This window comes from Syngnathus acus, chromosome 22 (genome assembly GCF_901709675.1).
Source record: "Syngnathus acus chromosome 22, fSynAcu1.2, whole genome shotgun sequence".
Taxonomy (NCBI): Eukaryota; Metazoa; Chordata; class Actinopteri; order Syngnathiformes; family Syngnathidae; genus Syngnathus; species Syngnathus acus.
This window is the reverse complement of record NC_051106.1, coordinates 179,026-199,874: the sequence shown is the minus strand read 5'-3', so window position 1 is coordinate 199,874 and position 20,849 is coordinate 179,026. Positions and strand designations below refer to the sequence as shown.

The 20,849-nt window shown below is 48.4% G+C and overlaps 4 protein-coding genes and 1 long non-coding RNA gene across 9 annotated transcripts in view; 3 read left to right on the top strand and 2 right to left on the bottom strand.

The window, feature by feature from the left end:
- Positions 1-2,477: 2,477 nt before the first annotated feature.
- Positions 2,478-4,443, bottom strand: dtd2 (D-aminoacyl-tRNA deacylase 2). Its single transcript, XM_037241957.1, has 3 exons — positions 4,028-4,443; positions 3,289-3,358; positions 2,478-2,856 (listed from the first exon to the last, which is right to left on the bottom strand). The coding sequence occupies exons 1-3, from the start codon at positions 4,142-4,144 to the stop codon at positions 2,549-2,551; spliced, it is 495 nt and encodes a 164-aa protein (XP_037097852.1). The 5' UTR covers positions 4,145-4,443; the 3' UTR covers positions 2,478-2,548.
- Positions 4,444-5,766: 1,323 nt separating this feature from the next.
- On the top strand, positions 5,767-10,990 carry nubpl (nucleotide binding protein-like). Its single transcript, XM_037241955.1, has 11 exons — positions 5,767-5,932; positions 7,452-7,596; positions 7,660-7,694; positions 7,933-8,023; positions 8,197-8,236; positions 8,496-8,586; positions 8,927-9,020; positions 9,702-9,787; positions 9,866-9,986; positions 10,524-10,606; positions 10,701-10,990. Exons 1-11 carry the CDS (start codon positions 5,804-5,806, stop codon positions 10,761-10,763), a joined length of 978 nt encoding a protein of 325 aa, XP_037097850.1. The 5' UTR covers positions 5,767-5,803; the 3' UTR covers positions 10,764-10,990.
- The window catches only part of LOC119116518, a 20,764-nt gene continuing 8,025 nt past the window's right edge, over positions 8,111-20,849 (bottom strand). The window contains exon 3 of the long non-coding RNA XR_005096286.1: positions 8,111-8,368. This is a non-coding gene — a long non-coding RNA (uncharacterized LOC119116518). The remainder of the gene's footprint in view (positions 8,369-20,849) is intronic.
- Positions 15,098-19,247, top strand: wdr89 (WD repeat domain 89). Its single transcript, XM_037241954.1, has 3 exons — positions 15,098-15,256; positions 16,720-17,218; positions 18,256-19,247. Exons 2-3 carry the CDS (start codon positions 16,847-16,849, stop codon positions 18,964-18,966), a joined length of 1,083 nt encoding a protein of 360 aa, XP_037097849.1. The 5' UTR covers positions 15,098-15,256; positions 16,720-16,846; the 3' UTR covers positions 18,967-19,247.
- ppp2r5eb (protein phosphatase 2, regulatory subunit B', epsilon) overlaps positions 20,146-20,849 on the top strand; it is a 14,881-nt gene continuing 14,177 nt past the window's right edge. For 2 of the 5 annotated variants that reach the window (XM_037241950.1, XM_037241949.1), the window contains exon 1: positions 20,146-20,574. Coding sequence is in view for 2 of the 5 variants with exons in the window: in XM_037241947.1 (XP_037097842.1) it covers positions 20,748-20,776 (29 nt within the window). In the remaining 3 variants the exon portion in view is untranslated. Of the gene's footprint in view, positions 20,777-20,849 lie in introns of all 5 variants that reach the window. The other 3 variants (XM_037241947.1, XM_037241946.1, XM_037241952.1) reach the window with 2 other exon arrangements.

The following is a 20,849-nucleotide window of genomic DNA, read 5'->3' as shown; positions in this document are numbered from 1 at the left end:
ATAGGACTGGACAAAACAAGATTGGTCAAGAAAGGACAAAGAAGGCCCGGCAAGACCAAACAGGACAACACGACTGACTGTGTGTTAGACCAGACAGACGAAGCGGACATGAGCTCGACACGGGGCTCAAAGGAAGTCACCAAGGTGTGAGTAACAAGTGGACATTTTTAGATTAATCATCGAAAGACAATTAATCAGGATAAATGTTGACTGCGTTTTTTCTTTTGTGAATACACTGTTCTTAGGAGGAACCGTTTTAATTACCGTATTTTCCGCCCTAAAAAGCGCACCGGGTTATAAGGCGCACCTTCAATGAACGGCCCATTTTAAAACTTTGTCCATATATAAGGCGCACCGGATTATAAGGCGCATAAAATAGAAGCTATACTGCATCAAACTGAGGTTGACTAGGGTTGCGGTATGCATCCACTAGCCAATAACCAACGAGCCCTCTGTAAACAATCGCGTTTCTCAAACGATCTCCTATAAAATGATCAGAACTGACTAAAGTTCGATCTAACGCATTGGTACTACTTACCTATGTTTCCCTTCCATATCGATCCGTAGATTTACTCGAAACATTAACAGAGCAGCCTATTTTGACATGAAATAGCCTGGTACGTATAGCAGCTATCGCAATAGCATTAGCCATCCGCAAAGTCTCACGAGCCTCAGCTCGCAATCTCCCATGAGCCTCAGCAAAGTGTAAACAATCGCGTTTCTCAAACGATCTCCTATAAAATGATCGGAACTGACTAAAGTTCGATCTAACGCATTGGTACTACTTACCTATGGTTCCCTTCCATATCGATCCGTAGATTTACTCGAAACATTAACAGAGCAGCCTATTTTGACATGAAATAGCCTGGTACGTATAGCAGCTATCGCAATAGCATTAGCCATCCGCAAAGTCTCACGAGCCTCAGCTCGCAATCTCCCATGAGCCTCAGCAAAGTGTAAACAATCGCGTTTCTCAAACAATCTCCTATAAAATGATCGGAACTGACTAAAGTTCGATCTAACGCATTGGTACTACTTACCTATGTTTCCCTTCCATATCGATCCGTAGATTTACTCGAAACATTAACAGAGCAGCCTATTTTGACATGAAATAGCCTGGTACGTATAGCAGCTATCGCAATAGCATTAGCCATCCGCAAAGTCTCACGAGCCTCAGCTCGCAATCTCCCATGAGCCTCAGCGAAGTGTAAACAATCGCGTTTCTCAAACGATCTCCTATAAAATGATCGGAACTGACTAAAGTTCGATCTAACGCATTGGTACTACTTACCTATGTTTCCCTTCCATATCGATCCGTAGATTTACTCGAAACATTAACAGAGCAGCCTATTTTGACATGAAATAGCCTGGTACGTATAGCAGCTATCGCAATAGCATTAGCCATCCGCAAAGTCTCACGAGCCTCAGCTCGCAATCTCCCATGAGCCTCAGCAAAGTGTAAACAATCGCGTTTCTCAAACGATCTCCTATAAAATGATCGGAACTGACTAAAGTTCGATCTAACGCATTGGTACTACTTACCTATGTTTCCCTTCCATATCGATCCGTAGATTTACTCGAAACATTAACAGAGCAGCCTATTTTGACATGAAATAGCCTCGCGGGTACAACAGCTATTCGGTGACGCCCCCTGACTACAGTTGCCGTAATGCTGGGAAGCGATGCGACCTTGTAATTTACTAGTCGTACTAAAACGTACTGAAACATTTTGGCAGAGCACTGTGTACAACCAGTATGGATCAACAAATTCATCAGTTGATCCATATATAAGGCGCACTGGCCTATAAGGCGCACTGTCGGCTTTTGAGAAAATTTTAGGTTTTTAGGTGCGCCTTTTAGGGCGGAAAATACGGTAAACTAAGTTTGACGCAACAACATTGCATCTTCAAAGGATTTTGGCTAGCTGAAACAGGCTTTTGAATGGAATTTATACATTGTGTTGTCACAAAGCAAAGACATGAAATTATTTGATGATTTTTTTTGGTCTGCACAAGGTGATTATTCTGAAGGACAAAATTCATACAGAATGTTAACACTTGATAAATTCTGGAAAAATTAGTCCTGTCCCCATCAGATTTTTTATTTTTGCGCCAGCGTATGTCAGAATCAATGAATTTAAAAGCAACGCCTCGCTGAAAATCCATTGTCCATCATTTGTCAGACATATGTCTTCCTACCTAAAATCAAGACTAATCCTCCCAAGCCCCCTCTCCCAATCCCGCCTGCTCCTAGCCAATACTTGGTCAACAAATCAAGTTGCTGCAAAGCACAGAGTCAGGAACATTGAGCAAACCACATTTAAACGTGGCACAAACTGAAGAAAAGACTTCTGAAAGAAAAGAACGGACTGCAGCCCTCCATTCATCAATGGTGGCGTCAGACGCCGTCAGACGGTACGGACTCTCCTGGGCCTTGTGGGTGATGCACGGTTACGGTCAAAGAAAGCGTGACAAGCGTCTGATTTACTTTCAGATTATAATCTTGGGACACAAAAAGGAGCCAACTCAAGACGGATGAAGAGCCTTTCTCAGAATTCCAGCAGGTGCGCGTGAGGTCCATCGGTCTGGATGTGCAGAACCTGTCTATTCCCGTACGTCCCGTGCTGCACGCTCAGGCCAGGCGCCGTCACCTCCTGGCGGCACAGAGCCTCCAAGCAGGAGTAGAGCCGCAGTCCGTCCTCCTTGGCTATGTTGTCGTGGTACTGCACTGTCCTGCCTTTGGCTTTGCCGCCCAGAGTGGCCTGAGGGACCAGCAGGAGGCTACCCGGGAGCTCTGCCAGCGAAACCATCTTCCCTGACGGCGACTCGCAGACGCGCACGTTGAGCAGCGTGGAAACTACGTCAGCAAGAAGACATTGCGTGGGAAAATTAATGTCTCAGATCCCAATGCGGACTCCCCAGTTTAATTTAATTTGTGACTGCTGTCTGCTGACAGAGTTGATGTGTGGTGGATTTTGGTACAGTTGCACAACGGGGCCGAGAGACCGGAACTCTCTGGCGGGCCGACGAGTTCACGTGACCGTACTTGTCGCTCGACTTGTACGGCCAATCAGGCTCTCCCTCTGAAATGGGTTGTTCCCAAACAAAGCAAAGCGGGAGCTGGCCAAGACGTCACGTATTTTGAGTGTCGAATGAGGCCAAATGGCGGCAGATGGTGTTTGACGCGCATCCTTTCCGAAGAATTGCGTTGTACTTTTAGCGAGGTGAGCAGCGGGCGAACGCAAGGCCCGGAGGTGGCGGCCCATCGCAAGGTTCGGAGGCGACTCACCCATCTTGGGAAGGATGTCTTCTGTTGCGCCTTTCAAAAAACAAACGTAGACCACCATGCCTCTTTCAATCTGCAAGCACACAGACATCACAGTGCCATCTGACACCAGAGTGCGTGATACGGCTCATTTCCGAGTCCGCTCCGGGTTACCTGCCTTGCGTCAGGTTCACCCTTGCGCACTGAAGGCTACGTATGGTCCTCTTGGGTTTGCATTGCTCAACTCAAAAGAGCCATGTTGCAGCCATCCAAATGGCGGCCAGCAAATACATTTGGATGCACGTGGTTGATAACCCAGACCCAAAGCCTTGTTGGCTGCGTGGAAACGTAGCCGCTGAGGAAATTTGAGCCTGATAGCTCACAGCGACATATTGTTCATAAAAAGACAAATAGCAAGTGTTTGGCTGCGCGAATGCCTGTATTTCACACTCCGGTCTCGAGCGGACAGGTCCTTGACACAGCCCCTCTCCAGGCTGTTTTAGACGAATGACCAGGATCCTTAGGCTCCTGGCATCCTTGCCACCCATCGTTTGAGTCGCGTGTGTTGGAGCAGAGAAACATCCAAAACAGATAGCAGAGTGGCTCTCAAGGACCTGGGCGTTTCTGATTTCAAACTATAAATATATTCACCGTTCCATCAGCTGCTTTCACTTTTCCATTTGATGAAACGAGGCCACTTTAGCGATGATTTTGTGTGCGTGGACGCAGGCGTTAGGATAGAAGCTGCGCATGTTGTACTGACCTGAACCCATTGAGCCGGTTGTTGCTCGTCCTGCGGCTTCACCTGCAGTCTCGCCTGCAAACATTGCTGTAGAATCGTGCGGACCACCGGGGTCGCACAACCGCTCCTGCCAGCCATTCCACTTAGCTCAACAAAGTGTATGGATGTAGTTTGGAAAAGCAGGAATTGACAATGTTGAAGCACACTTCCGGGTTATGTCACACCGGTGTTACATGTCAAGTTGCTCCTATGTTATCTTGCTCCCTGTCTCGAGTTACGACTGGTATGGTAAAGCGATTTTGTGTTTCGCGACTGGGGATTCGTCACAAGCGACTTGGAACTTGCCTGACTGCAAAACTGTTCAAATTCTCAATAAAAACGCTGAACGAAACGTCTCGTTTGCATTTCCGACTGGCTGCAACACATAGCAAACACTAAAATATATATATAAAATAGAAAAGACATAAGCGGGATTGGAACCCGTACTGAGCAACCCCTTAACCACTATGCTATCGTGGTACACAATAAACTCAATAGTTTTTAATATAGCCAAAACTAAATTACCCGGCGAAGGTACGCGTTGATCTGATGCCTTGTGTATACCCGCCCATGTTAACTGGCTCATCGGAACCAACTTGGCATGGTCGCGTTCCAAAACTTCACGCCAACCTCGCAGCAGGGCATCATGCATTTATAACATGATCAACTTTCTAGACACATAAGCAATGGGTCCAAGTAGTACTAAAGCAGCGGTGTTATATTGATCGGCTTTGCGTATTAATAGGAATGTGGAGAGAACAAAATATCACAAATGGTTGTCTGTCATGCGACGCGTGGAGGGTGAACGAAAGTTTACCGCTGAAAAGGTGGTACACTTGCACAGCCCCCCAGCCAAGGATGAATTATTGTTCTGTTATCTTTGACATCAGAGCACAATACACGCGCGCCCAATGTTCAAGTTTGTCAGGGATGATGCATGGATTCTGAAATAGTAGTGTAAGGACCGTTAAAATGTGATGAATAATTAGAGACAAACAACTGTAAAGTCAATAAAGGTGAATTTTACTTTTGTATATCCCACCGCTCACCCTCCGCGCGTCGCATAACAGACAACGATTTGTGAAATTCTGTTCTCTCCACACTCCTAATAATACGCAAAGCCAATTAATATAACTCCGCTGCTTTAGTACTTGGACCCATTCCTTATGTGTCTCGAAAGTTGATCATGTCATAAATGCATGATGCCCTGCTGCGAGGTTGGCGTGAAGCTTTGGAACGAGACCGTGTCAAGTTGGTTCCGATGAGCCAGTTAACAAGGCATCAGATCAACGCGTACCCTCGCCGGGTAATTTAGTTTTGGCTATATTAAAATTATCTATGTGTATCACGATAGCACAGCGTTTGAGGCGGTGCTCAGTACGCTGCACTTTTCTTTGCGTCACGGGTTCAAATCCCGTTTATGACTTTTATATTTTTTTTTTAGTGTTTGCTATGTGTTGCAGCCAGTCGGAAATGCAAACGAGACGTTTCGTTCAGCGTTTTTATCGATACGGGGAGCAAGATAACATGGGAGCAACTTGACATGTAACACCGGCTGTTCTAAGAAGCTCAAAGTTGCGCATTTCAATCGCTGCCACATGAAAAATCAATACATTACTAAAACACCCATTTAGATTATTCTTCAATCGTGATAATTCCCAAACAAACCACGTGTTGTCGTTTTGTTGAAAATGTTCTGAAATCCGTATTTTGCGCAACATTGACGCGCTTCAAGTGATCAACTTGAGCAGCTCAAACATGGCGCACTTCACTTACGGCAGACTTTTGTCTTTCATGAGCACACACGCCAACAAATCGTTGGTTGTACGAGCTGCACCACAAAAAAAAGCCGCGTTCGCCTGCTATTTACACTTTATACGCTGGCACGTAAGTATTTTGAGACTTTCTCGAGACGCTATTTATTTTGTGCTAAGATGGCTGGGCAACGTCAAGTCCTCTACGTTTCGTCAGCGACGGCACAGGAAGTGTCACGATGGAATTCAAGTTAACATCCGATGTTAATCCCTCGTTCATTGCGGATAATTGGTTCCAAGACCACCCGCGATAGGTGAAAATCCGCGATGCAGAGAAAATATATTGTTACAATATCCACAAAATACTTTTATGAACCTTTATTGTATTTTACTCTATTTTTAAACACGGTATATTGTACTTTAAAATGTGTTTTGTATTCTTAAACACTTTAGTAAACAATTTAAAGTCAAACTGATTTTCATAAAAAAAATTATTTAAATAAATAGGAAAATAAAGAAAATAAACAAGAGTAAATATATACAATATCCACACAAGACATTTATACACTTTATTGTTTTTTAAACACTTTTTGTATTTTTAAACACTTGTAAATGTTTTAAAGTCAAACTGACTTGCAGAAACATTCTTATGTATTTAAATCAGAAAATAAATATGAGTAAATATATTGTTACAATATCCACACAAGACTTTTATGAACCCTTTTTGAAGTGTAAACGTGTCTGGCTCCTCTCTGCTCGTGTGCGGCCCGACTGACACGGCCCAGCGCGAGCGCATCTGCACAAGACTTTTATAATTTTATTTTCTACACTGTATTGTGCTTTTAAATACGTTACTGTATTTTAAGCACTTTTCAAAACATTTTGAAGTGTCACGGCTCCTCTCTGCTCTTGCACGATGGCCGACTGATGCGCCCCCGCAGCCCAGCGCATCCGCACAGGACTTTTATCATTTTATTAATAAATACTTTATTGTATTTTTAAACGTTTAAACATTTTAAAGTGTAAATGTGTCACGGCTCCGCTTTGCTCTTGCGGTGCTGACCGGCTGACACAACCCGGCAGCCCAGCACGAGGGCATCCACACATTGCTCAGAGGCATGTCCTGCGCTTAGTGCTCATTGCCAGCCGCTGTCCCAAATCTTGGACGGCAGTGCTTTTTTCCTACATGTGCGGTTATGCTCACTGCCGTTGTCCTGACTGTTTCTGCACGGCGGTGCATTTTTCCTTCGTGCGCGGCTGTGTCACGTCTCCGCTCTAGTCCTGCTGGCCTATGGCATCACACACACCCTGCGCTAGACCTCTGAGGCGCGCATTGCCAATACGGAACTGCTAATCGTCAGTCCTCACAGTTTTGGGTGTTTTGACACGCACGCCTGCCACCTGATTCTCGTTTGCCTGACCCGCTGTGTTACGAGATGCCTGAACGACGCGAGCTCGCTGACCGACTCCTCATTTTACAGTGTGAACGGGCAACGGCACCGCTTAAATGTGGAATATAAAAAATGTGTAAGATTTAGATATTTATCTGGTCCTTCCTGGAACAAATTAAACCGGTATCAAACAGCGCCGGAGTCATTGGCGAGAAGTGAGTCGCCCGAGGAGGTTCTATGCTGCTTCTGTTGCCGTTGTAGAGGTCGCCAGATGCTGAGGCCTTGGCGGAGCGTCGGAAGCGGCAGATGGCTCGGGGCCTCCCCGAGCGGAAGGCCATCGCCGGGGTCCGCCGGGTGCTGCTGGTGGCTTCCGGGAAAGGCGGCGTGGGAAAGTCCACTACTGCGGGTACAGCGCATCACATCTCCGCCGTGCCAGCTTTTGTACAACCGCTCTCTCCTTCTTCCACAGTCAACCTGGCGCTGGCATTGATGGCCAACCAGCCGGTGAGAACGCTCTACTGTCTGATGGCATCGACCTGCTTTGACTGATGGCACTCAACCAACCGGGCGAGACACACGGGGTTGGGGGTGGGGAGGCGGTCTTAGTGTTAGCGTTTTGTGTGAAAACACATTCTTCCTCACGAGCGAAGTACCCGTCGCACGGGTGGCCAAGAGTCACGGACACGCCTGCCGCATTTTGCACTTTGTAGCCTGTAGATCTCCATCAAATGTGTCCTTCCAGTCCAAGTCGGTGGGTCTGCTGGACGCCGACGTCTATGGGCCGTCTGTTCCCAAGATGATGAACCTGAAGGGAAACCCACAGCTCACTGACAGTAAGGCCAAACTTTGCAAACCGTAGAGAGAAGGGGTGTGCGCACTTGTGCTGCACACACACACAGACGCATACAAACACACACACGGCAGGAAAGAGAGAGAATTTCATTTCAAATTTTCAAAATATTTTTGCACAAATGTTCTCAAAGAGATTTTGTTTTGGTCTCTTCAGACAATCGCATGCTCCCGCTGACCAACTACGGTGTTCCTTGGTGAGTCTATGAGGGAATCCAAATGCGTCCATCTGGCTCGCTCGTACGCCTTCAATGCTTTGGCGGCCACTTGAAGCCCTTCCCAGTCGACGGTCTTGGCTTGGTTCAGAGGTCCCAAGCAAGACTGATTTGCTTTCCACAGAAGGGGGGGGGCAAATGTCCACGTGGCAGCTTTGGCGGCAACGTTGGCGACAGCGTTGGCGGCAGTGTTGGCGGCAGTGTTGGGCTTCATGTGCTATTCTGTCCCTCCTCCTGTCAGCATGTCGATGGGATTCCTGGTGGACGAGGATGCCCCCATCGTGTGGAGGGGCCTCATGGTCATGTCGGCTCTAGACAAGCTGCTCAGACAGGTTCCCGCATCCTGCCTGCGTGTGCACCAAGATTTGTCTTCAGGATATGCACACCTGTGTGTGTGTGTGTGTGTGTGTGTGTGTGTGTGTGTGTGTGTGTGTGTGTGTGTGTGTGTGTGTGTGTGTGTGTGTGTGTGTGTGTGTGTGTGTGTGTGTGTGTGTGTGTGTGTGTGTGTGTGTGTGTGTGTGTGTGTGTGTGTGTGTGTGTGTGTGTGTGTGTGTGTGTGTGTGTGTGTGTGTGTGTGTGTGTGTGTGTGTGTGTGTGTGTGTGTGTGTGTGTGTGTGTGTGTGTGTGTGTGTGTGTGTGTGTGTGTGTGTGTGTGCGCGTGAATGTGTGTAGGTGGAGTGGGGCTCTCTGGACTATCTGGTGATTGACATGCCTCCCGGGACAGGTGACGTACAGCTGACCATCACGCAGAGCATCCCCATAGCAGGTTAGCACCTCCGCAATGATAATTATTAAAAGGCCACACACCGCAGTTCATAACCACATGTGCAGGAGAGCCCAAAATACAACACACCAAAATTATCCTTCCAACCTTCTTCCAGCATTAATGAGGCCGACACCCAAAACAAGGTTGCATAAATGTGCACACCCTTGTCTCTGCACCTGCAATTCAACAATCACATTCAAATGCCTTGGCGCACACAAGTGCCTCTGATGATCTAACTACGAATAAAGTTGTGAACTTCCAGTGGGCTTCCACTGACATCGTGAGGATCGGGGCACCAAAGCATGTCCAAGGCGCCCAAAATCCCTGAGAAAAAAAGTTGCTTTTAAGCGCGTGTGACTTTTTCAGGCGTACTGGGTTGGGCGGCGAGTCACAAAGCAAATGTGAAAAAATCTCTTCCTATCCCTTGTGAGGGAGGAGATACTTCCTCATGTGCTTGATCTTGGAGGAGAGCTCCACCCAAGCATGCTGGGGGCATCATCATCATCGTCACCTCGCGTGCGGGCAATCCGGAAGCCGCAAACCAGCTCGCAACAATAGCCCAACTTTATTCGGGGCCTGTTTTGACCAGTGGCGCCAAATTGCAATGGGGTGTGTGGACTTTTGATATGAGGCACTCCGGTGACCCACACGTTGCGTGCATGCATGCATGCATGCGTGCAGGCGCTGTGATTGTGTCGACGCCACAGGATGTGGCCCTGCTGGATGCCCGCAGAGGAGCCCAGATGTTTCGCAAAGTCAACGTGCCGGTAAAAGGCAGTCGCCTGAAAAGCCGTTTTGTGCGCCATCGTGGCTTAACGGGCCTGTGTGTGCCCGCCTGCCCGCAGGTTCTGGGCCTGGTACAGAACATGAGCACATTCGAGTGCCCTAGGTGCCACCAGCGGACGGCCATCTTTGGCTCGGACGGCGCCCGGCAGCTGGCCGACTCGCTGGGAGTCGCTTTATTAGGTACAGCCCGTCCGTCACCACCTCCTATGGCCATCGCGCCTTCTGTCCGTATCAAATGCCTTTTGTCTTCACGTGTCTCTACGAACAGTCATGGTTCTGTTTTGGTGTTGTCTTGTAACCACGCCTTTAACGATGGATTCACCTCTCGGTTCTTTGGTCAATCATCGAGTCAATCAGCCCTATTGCCAAAACGCAGGCCCATTCAAGTTGAGGGTGCAGAAACCGTGCAAACGTGTGTTGATTATGAGTCTCTTGCTGGTTTGTTACGTCAGACAACCTGCAAGCGTGTCCATGTTTCTCTTGCAAATATCACGTTTGGAAAAAAATACATTCTCAGCGCGCAGGACGGGAAAGTGCAAGTTCAACGAGCTCTGGACGATGACCAAAAATCATGATTGATTAATTAGATGAATGGTCGAGCCTCAATTTCACGCAGGAAAGCGATAGGGGCGGTCCGTCAAGGCGCCGGTGTGTCACAGGCGGCCGATACCGCGTTGGGCTCGTCCTTCCATGTCCTGATTGGGTGTCTGCTCTCAGGTGACATTCCTCTACATGTCCACATCCGACAGACGGCCGACAGAGGGGAGCCTGTCGTCGTGTCCTCGCCTGGCAGCCCCGAGGTGCTTCCCCTTCTCCTTCTCTTGATTCTCCTCCTCCTCTGCGGGAAGCCTCTCGATTCTTTCCTGTCCGTCTTTGTGTTTGCATTCGCTCCAGGCGCTGTCCTACTTGAAGCTGGCGAGCGCTGTCGTTCAGAGGCTGGAGGAGATCGCCGCTTGACGACAGACAACCATCCCACTACTTTGGTTTCATCTCCACAGGTCCAAATATTGCTGCAGCCTTTCACCTGTGACAATGCTGAGCCATTGCGAGCGTTTTTTTTGTTGCCGGCCACTGCCTAAAGCAATTGCCAAAGTCTTTTTTGAGGGTTTTCGATTCAAAACGGCGACGTGAATGCCCCTTATTGTGTCGTACTTAAAAAAAAAAAAAAGCCCATATCTTGTTAACCCTTTTCCTTGTGGCGTGCGCACACAATGTGGATGACGGGCGGCTTTCAAATGGCCCAATTGCTCTATCTGCACGCTTGCTCCAAAACAATTTAAAATAAGTTCCCTTCTTCCAAACCACCTGAGAAGATTGACATAAAGGTAAAGACCCAATGATTGTCACACACACATCTGGGTGTGGCGAAATTTGTCCTCTGCATTTAACCCATCCCCTAGGGGAGCAGTGAGCAGCAGTATCGCGCTCGGGAATCCTTTGGTGATCGAACCCCCCAATTCCAACCCTTGCCAAGCAGGGAGGCAATGGGTCCCATTTTTATAGTCTTTGGTATGACCCAGCCGGGGTTTGAACCCACAACCTTCCATTACTTCACTGGTTCATGAAGGCGGAAGTACAAGCCGAAACATGTCAGGTAATGCAACCTGAAATACTTTGTTTGAGATAAAAGAACCAGTGAAGTAATTGAAAAGTGAAAACAAAATGAACTTAATACAACCACAACCTTCCAGTCTCAGGGCGGACACTCTACCACTTGGCCACTGAGCTGTAGTATCAGTATCAACATGACATAGCATTTTTATGTGACGCAACACTTGAGTATTGGTAATACAAACAAACTAAAACATCACTCCTTACTGGTCTGCTTTTGTTGAGTGTAATTTGTTGTTTGTTTTTTGGAATGCCGCCTGAAACATTGGTTCACATGCTCTAGTAAATTAACATGTTTTGTTGAGATGTTTTATTATTGATCATATTGACTCTGACTTCACTCTAGGTTGGCAAAAAAGCAGTTTGGTTCATACAAAATTTCTATACACAAAATATTTAATTTTTGAAATGTAAACCAGACAGTACATTCCATATCAAATAAAATGTGGCTTTTTTCACGCTTTTGTTAATTTTTTTCTAATCTTCCCTGTTTTTCATTTTTCTGTATCAATTACGGTATGTTTAATTATTCAATAATGACAAAAATAGCTGTTATGGTTAACTCACTGTTAACACTGAGGCTACAATCAGATTGAAACAAAATACAATGAATGAATGAATGAATGAATACATGCATAGTTTACTTTGCCCGGTATGTTGCGCAGATAATTGGGGGTTGCTGCCACCTGTTGGACAACAGTCAAAGTCTGCTTTATTGTCAATTTCTTCACGTCAAGACATACAAAGAGATCGAAATTGCGTTTCCTACTATCCCACGGTGGAGACAAGACATATTACACCCAATTGGTCCACAGACAAACAAAACATTCAAGTACACCCAATTGGTCCACAGACAAACAAAACATTCAAGTAAACAATATAAAAAGTAAAAATAAGGCACATACAATGAATAAATAAGGGCAACTTGGTTGAAATGGTGTAATTGTGCATACAGCAGACAGTCAGTATAATAGCGCAAAAGTACAAGTGGAGTAGTGCAAGTGGAGTAGTGCAAGGCAGCCATCATGGTCCAAAAGGCCAGGATGTTATGCAGCCGAGGGTGGAGAGAGTTCAGGATCCTAACAGCATGGTGTATGAAGCTGTTGGTGAGTCTGGTGGTGCGGGAGCACAGGCTTCTGTACCTCTTCCCAGAGGGCAGTAGATCAAACAAATTGTGAGCGGGGTGATTCACATCACTCACAATTGTGGACGCCTTGCGGGTGAGGTGGGAGGTGTAAATGTCCTTCAGGGAGGGGAGTGAAGCACCAATAATCCTTCCAGCTGTGTTCACTATGCGCTGCAGGGCTTTCCTGTTGTATTCAGTGCAGCCTCCACCCCGCACAGCTGGAGAGGATGCTCTCAATGGTGCCTCGGTAGAATGTGGTCATGATGGCTGGTGGAGCACTTGCTTGCCTGAGTTTCCGCAGGAAGTACAGGCGGCGCTGAGCTTTCTTCGCCAGGAGAGGTCTTCACTGATGTGCACCCCCAGGAATTTGGTGCTGCTCACTCTCTCCACCACAGCACCGTCGATGGTCAGTGGCAGGTGATAGGTGTGACCTTTCCGGAAGTCAACAACAATCTCCTTGGTCTTGCTGACGTTCAAGAGGTTGTTGTCCCTGCACCACGTGGTCAGAAGGTCGACCTCTAACCTATATTGAGTCTCGTCGCCCTTGGTGATGAGACCCACCAGAGTCGTGTCGTCAGCAAATTTCACTATGCGGTTGTTGCTGTAGGTTGCAGAGCAGTCATGCGTCAGCAGGGTGAAGAGCAGCGGACTGAGCACGCAGCCTTGGGGGGCCCCCGTGCTCAGCGTGATGCTGCTTGAGATATTGTCGCCAACACGTATTACCGTATTTTCCGCACTATTAGGCGCACCGGATTATATGGTGCACCTTCAATGAACGGCCCATTTTAAAACTTTGTCCATATATAAGGCGCACTGGATTATAAGGCGCATAAAATAGAAGCTATACTGCAACAAACTGAGGTTGACTAGGGTTGCGGTATGCATCCACTAGCCAATAACCAACGAGCCCTCTGTAAACAATCGCGTTTCTCAAACGATCTCCTATAAAATGATCGGAACTGACTAAAGTTCGATCTAACGCATTGGTACTACTTACCTATGTTTCCCTTCCATATCGATCCGTAGATTTACTCGAAACATTAACAGAGCAGCCTATTTTGACATGGTACGTATAGCAGCTATCGTTATAGCATTTGCCATCCGCAAAGTCCCATGAGCCTCAGCTCGCAATCTCCCATGAGCCTCAGCAAAGTGTAAACAATCGCGTTTCTCAAACGATCTCCTAGAAAATGATCGGAACTGACTAAAGTTCGATCTAACGCATTGGTATTACTTACCTATGTTTCCCTTCCATATCGATCCGTAGATTTACTCGAAACATTAACAGAGCAGCCTATTTTGACATGAAATAGCCTGGTACGTATAGCAGCTATCGTTATAGCATTAGCCATCCGCAAAGTCCCATGAGCCTCAGCTCGCAATCTCCCATGAGCCTCAGCAAAGTGTAAACAATCGCGTTTCTCAAACGATCTCCTATAAAATGATCGGAACTGACTAAAGTTCGATCTAACACATTGGTACTGCTTACCTATGTTTCCCTTCCATATCAATCCATAAATTTACTCGAAACCTTAACGGAGCAGCATATTTTGAAATGAAATAGCCTCGCGGGTACAACAGCTATTCGGTGACGCCCCCTGACTACAGTTGCCGTAATGTTGGGAAGCGATGCGACCTTGTAATTTACTAGTCATACTAAAACGTACTGAAACATTTTGGCAGAGCACTGTGTACAACCAGTATGGATCAACAAATTCATCAATTGATCCATATATAAGGCGCTCTGCATTATAAGGCGCACTGTGTTTTTTTTAGTAAAATGTAAGTTTTTAGGTGCGCCTAATAGTGCGGAAAATACGGTACTTGAGGCCTCCTTTATGTGTAGTGTAGACCAGGCCCAGGATGCTGTCTCCTCTTGTTGGAAAATCAACTTGCTGGTGTAGCTTAGGAAAAACAGTCTTTAGGTCTGCATGGTTAAAATCCCCAGCGAAGATGGTGAAACCGTCAGGGTGTGCCGTCTGTTGTTCACTGACAGCCTGGTACAGTTCACTAAGAGCCGTGTTCCTGTCTCTGTTAATGTTGGAAGGCGGGATGTATACTGCGACTAGCAGAATCGCAGTAATTTCCCTCGGCAGGTAAAAAGGACGGCACTTTATGATCATAAACTCCGCCAGTGGCGAGCAGTGTTTGAATACTACTACAGTGTCCCGACACCATTCGTCACGGATGTTAACACAGATTCCTCCTCCTCGTGATTTCCCACCCTTTACAATGGTCCGGTCTGCTCGATTGCATGCTAGCTGCCCCAGTTGTACAGCAGAGTGTACTGTCCACATCAATGTTTGGTCCGGGCCTAGGACGTCCCCCACCACGGCGGCGCCGCCGCAGTCCACCTCAATCCAATTCATCCACGTGTTGGAATTAAATCGTACAATCCATTACTTTGAGGTCGCCTGGATTCTCCACACACAACTTCAGAATTTGCGTTTGTGTTACAAAACGATTTACAAACGAACGCGCAACTAAAATGACCTAAGGTCCGACTGAATCTCCACGTAGAATTCCCAAGTAGTATTCATAATTTAAAAAAAAAATCATTATCATCTTCGGCCGATTTCGCGAAGCGGAAACCTTGTTCGTTTGGGTTTCCGGGCTTCCGGTCCGCGTGCACTAACTCTGGTGGATTCGTGTGTTGTTCGAGTCGTCATTCTTGTGTCGTCCTGCGAGTGGAAACGAGTCAAAAGTTCTCGAAGTAAGTTCTTTGTTGTGCGAATGTTTGGACGTTACGACTGTTTTGACGGACGAAATGATGAACGACTGCCTCCCTGGGCACGACTGTGTGTGTTTGCACGTGTTTATTAGTACCTTAGCTTAGCTTACTTAGCTTTACATTTAACCATCCCCACTTATTATCTTATGCTTTACAATGAGCGATTTACAATTTTTTCCAAATTGTTTTATGTTTTTCTAATTAAAAAAAATATACATATGCATTCTGCAACTTTCTTTGTATTTGCAGCTAAAGAAAATGTGCGTTCTCAATTTCTAATCTTTTCATATTTATTATATTTTCAGCTAATATTGTAGACTATTTTTTATTTCACAACTGAGTTTTTTTTTCAATGAATTTTCTAATAATTTTCCACGTTATTGCTCCCGCTCATACTTTTGATGCATACAATTTCCACAATTTGTTTTTGGGGGAACATTTTATGTCAGAACAACTTGGTGGTATATAAATTACTTAATAGTTAAGTACTGGTTCTGGTATTCACGGTGGTATTCAACGTCTCTATTTTTGTCAGATCTAAAAACTAAAGAATTTTTGTGTTTTTCTTCCAACTTAAAAATTTACAATTTATGTACAGACATAAAATGGATATATATCAGAATCAGAATCAGCTTTATTGTCAATTCCTTCATGCTAGGACACACAAAGAAACCGAAATACCGTTCCCCCTATCCCACGGTGACGAGACACAGCACACGATTAACACACAAGTAAAACAACGGGGAGAGAGTTCAGGACCCCAACAGCCCGGAGATCACAAACTTCGCCAGTGGCGAGCAGTGCTGGCATCCCACAACAAAGTCCCGGCACCATTCTTCACGGATGTAGACGCACAGTCCACCTCCACGCGATGTTCCCCCTCGTACAATGGCCCGGTCCGCCCGATAGCGCGCCATCCGCTCCAGACGCACAGCAGCTACGCACTGTCCGGTCCGCAGAACTCAGCAGGCATGTTGATGTCCAGCGATCGAACGTCCGCCAGAAGAATGGAAGGCACGGCCGGGCGAGCTGGGGTGGCCGCCAGCCAGGCCCGGACGCCCAACCGGGGGAAGAATAGCAGGCGAGTCCGGCGACGCTCCAGGACGGCGCAGACCGAGCGCCTTTAATGTCCCCGCTTCAAAGTTCAGGTCGCCACAAAACTCGCTTTCGCCGATGTCGAGCAGAACCAGCCCGCCGCACTTGAAGCACAACCCGGTACGACGAGACGAACACACAAAACTGGCGGACAAACCCACATTAAACGACAAAACAAAACACCGTTCGGGACAGAGAGAGGCCGCAGCGTGTGCACGCGCCGCCATCTTACCATATGCCATATGTTTGTATGTATAAAAGTCAGTGTAGTTTTCATCCATTTTTTAAATCGATCCAAAATCTGTTGTCTTTTTTTGCATTATTTGTGTATCTTTTGTCGACTGTTTCAGGTTTTGGCCGTTGTTCTCCCTTTGTGGGCCATAATCTCTTTTGAATCCGGCAACAAGCAAGCTACCAGTTAGCGGTGAAGTGGGCCTACGCTTTGACACGGTGCTTCTCCGGAGCCGCAAGGCGAGCATGGAGGCCTGGTGGCCAAAGAAGTTTGCGTGCGTTTCCGACGAACCCATCTACCTTCTGGACATGGCGCTGCACCCGGCCGGTGCCGCCTCGGCCGCATCGTGTTCTGACCTGGCGCTGCGGCTTTACGACCAGGCCACGCTGCGACTGGTGGGCGAGTGTCGCGGGCACATCGGCCGCGTGTGCGGGCTGACCTTTGCTCATGCGCGGCACGACCTCCTGTACTCGGCGTCCGAGGACGGGACGGTCCGGGCCTGGGACGTCCGCCGCCCCGGCGGTGCCGCAGCCCAGGTGTTCCGTGGCGACCGGACCCACAGCTTCTGTAGCTTTGACCTGAGCTGTGGCGACGTGCTGCTCTGCGCCGGCACTTCGGTCAGTATACCCCGTCGTCTTGGACCGGGCCATCTCGTGGCGCGAGAGCACAAAGGAGATGACTCGTGGGGCATAGGTTCAGGACAGATTAAGAGTGCAGGTAAAGGCAAAAAAAATAAGAACAAGGGGGACTGGTCACCGCGCACTCAACGTTAGGGCACAAGCATGCAAAGGACAGACCTGTTGCCACTCAGCATTACGTTGGACTTGCATGTGATGGAATGGTCGTGAGTTCATGCCAGGGCACTTACAGAGATGAAAGGTGGACTGGTCACCAGCCCAAAGGTGGACAACCAGTTCAGATGATGCTGGGAAAGCAACTGAAAGAAAGTTTGCATTTGATTTGTCATGAGTTGCCGCTCTGGGGCTGACCCTCACACTTGTCCTTGTCAAACGACAAAAGAAAGCAAGACGCTTCACTGAAAAATGAACGGCCTCTGGGTTTTCATTTCTCGCTTTATTTTTGTCCTTAAGCACAAGCGAGTGATGCCAGAACCACAGGACCCACTTTGAGTTTGAGCTCCATTTGAGTTGGTCACCCCTGAATTTAAACTGGCTCGGAAGCGCTGCCTGTTGCCAACAGCATTTTCGTTTTGGCGGTTTGAGTCTTGAGCAAGACCAGCAGGAAAACAACAAAGCCAAGCTCTCTGCTGTTTTTTAACTCGTATGAACAAGGTAGCCACCAGACGGCAAGACGGGTCCATTGAGCCGCCGCGCCCTGCCAGAAACCACTTCCAAGGCATCAGTATTCATGGACTGTAATCTTTGCAAAGATTTTATTCTGAATTCGGCCTTCTCATCACCTTGGTCCCGCAGAGCATGCAACCATAGTTACTGCGGCTGGTCTTCCTGACAGTGCTCATCAAATAAAGATTCCTCGTGCATGACTCCAATTACTCAAGGACTGGTCTCATCACATGAGTTTGTCTTGGGGCCATCCACCCCAAAAGAGGGAATGTGCAGAAGAAAGTTTTGGTTGGCAAAGCATGTCAGAGTGTCTCCGGTTGATTTTTCTCCTTGTCTTTTGCATGGCTCAGCTGGTGGACGAAGACAGCCTGTTGATGTTCTGGGACAGCAGGAAGCCCAACACGGTCCCGCTGGGCGTGTACTCTGAGTCGCACAGCGACGACATCACGCAGGTGCGCTTCCATCCGCACGACAAGGACCGGCTGGCGTCGGGCTCCTCCGATGGCCTGGTGAACGTGTTCGACCTGCGACGCGGCTCAGAGGAGGAAGCGCTGCTCTGCACATGCAAGGACGACTCGGCGGCGGTGTCCGTGTGCTGGACGGAGGCCGACGGCAGCCACCTGCTGTGCCTCAGCCCCGACGAGGGACTGCGCCTGTGGGACCTGCGCCAGCTGGACACTGACCGACCCCTCGCTGTCTTCAGCTGCCCGGACGTGCGCCGCCTGGAACTGGTGCCGGGCGGGCGGCGCCTGGACTACCTGGTGGGCGGGGCTTGGCTGGAAGGAGCAGGCAAGTTGCTGGTGGTGGGCGGGGACAAGGGTGGTGACGTCTGCCTGATGGAGTGCGACGGCGACGGGCTGCATCTTCTTGCGAGCCTCCACGGAGGACACACCGCCACTGTCAGGTGCTTCGTGTGGGACGAGGCCAGGGGGATGCTGATCACCGGTGGGGAGGACGCCCGGCTGTTGCTATGGAAACCGGGGGGAGGAGAGGATAACGAAAATTCTCCTGCCTTTAAACTCAAATGGAGTCCGCACGTAATAGTGCAAATCCAAAAATAGGCCACTGTAATAACAAAATACATGTACTTATGTTTAAATTGTATTTTAACCTGGGATTACTTGCATCAAAATCCAAAAAACTACTTTTTTTTAACTCAGGAGAAAACATTCTACAAGGCGACACATACCTGACGTGATTTAGCTACAAACTGAATATCGGGCTGTGGTGAACTCCTCATGCTACTTCCATTGCATCTGACTGACTTAATGTTTTTTCTCTTTGAAAACCGTTGACAAAGTGAACCAATAAGTCTCAACAAAATAAAGTATTTGATCTTGAACTGAGTGTGGAATTTTTCAAATTCTACACTGCATTTCAAGATGTTTCAACACCCTTGGCTTTCAGCTCATCAGTACGGTACCATCTCAGTGGCCTAGTGGTAGAGTGTCCGCCCTGAGACTGGAAGGTTGTGGGTTCAAACCCCGGCCGGGTCATACCAAAGACTATAAAAATGGGACCCATTGCCTCCCTGCTTGGCACTCAGCATTAAGGGTTGGAATTGGGGGGTTAGATCACCAACTGATTCCCGAGCGCGGCACCGCTGCTGCTCACTGCTCCCCTCTCCCCCAGGGGATGGATTAAAATCACACGGGGATGGGTTAAATGTAGAGGACAAATTTCACCACACCCAGGTGTGTGTGACGATCCTTGGGACTTTAACTTTACTTATGTAAGCGGGACATTGGCTGGCGACCGGTCTGGGATGTATCCCGCCTTTTGCCCTGTCAGGATTTACCGGGTCAAGACCCCAGTGTGAACGCCCACGACCGTGGCAAACCTGCAAAGTCAAGTCCACGTCCAGCGATAGTGACTGCCAAAGCATTTCAAAAGTTTTTTTTTTTCAAATGTGGTGAGTGGCGTCACCGTGTTGCTAGCTTTAATCTGGCGGCTAATGCTCGTAGCGCTGAAGAATGAGAATGGCGGCAGCAGGGGCAGGGCCGCCGTGGACAGGTTTGTCTTCATTCCGAGTCAACTAACGTCGAGCTTAAAGTTCCTTCTCTCCCAGCCTGCGTCAGAGTGCCTTTTCTTCTTTCCTTGTTTGCTGCGGGCTTCTCCTCTGCCGGACCCGCGACGTCACAACCTAGCCCCGCTCCCTATGACTGACGCGTTCGTCTTCCAATCGCAATGGCGGTTGTCGCCCGGGCTGACCAATGGGCGCGACGGGAGATACCGAGCAAGTTCGTGTGCTTTGCGTAGTGTGTGCGGTGGTGTTGACAATAGGTGCCGAAAAGCAGCAACACAGATTCCGACTCGAGAGGAGAAGGACCCTCGCAGCCGGACGCGAGCGACAGCATCATCATAATCATCAGCAGCAGCAGGACGCAAAGCGGAAGGACGGGGAATGTAAAAGCCATCTTTGGGCTTTCTCCATGGCAGTTTGAGGGCTGTTCGCTCGGCAGGAGACCCGCCGCAAGCCGACAATCTGCCTCATTCCTCCTCCAACTCCTCCTCCTCCTCCGCTGCCGCCGCCGCTTGGGAAAGGCTGCCCGCACGGAGCTGGAGGTAGCCCCGTAATTTAGCCGCCCCCCTCCCCCCCCGCCCGCTAGATTCCCAAACATAGGATAAATCCTCGCCACGGTCTCCGTTGCGAAGCGCAGACGATCAAGGTAAAGTACTCCCCCACCCCCACACCATCTCCTCCGCCCCCAAGTGGAGCTAACAGCGGCTTGTCGGGACTCGGGACGGCGCGTCCAGCCTGGGCTTCAGTGCCCCCCTCCCCTCCGTCAGTGTGTCAGCTATCGCTAGCAGCATTAGCTCCGCCTCGGTTTTTACGTCTGGGATGATGGGTGACCGTCCGAACCCGCCCAGGTAAAGTGTTTCGGCTCAGCAGAACCTCACTGACTTGATTTGCGTTTCATGTGTTCATTCGTGTCCTGATGAT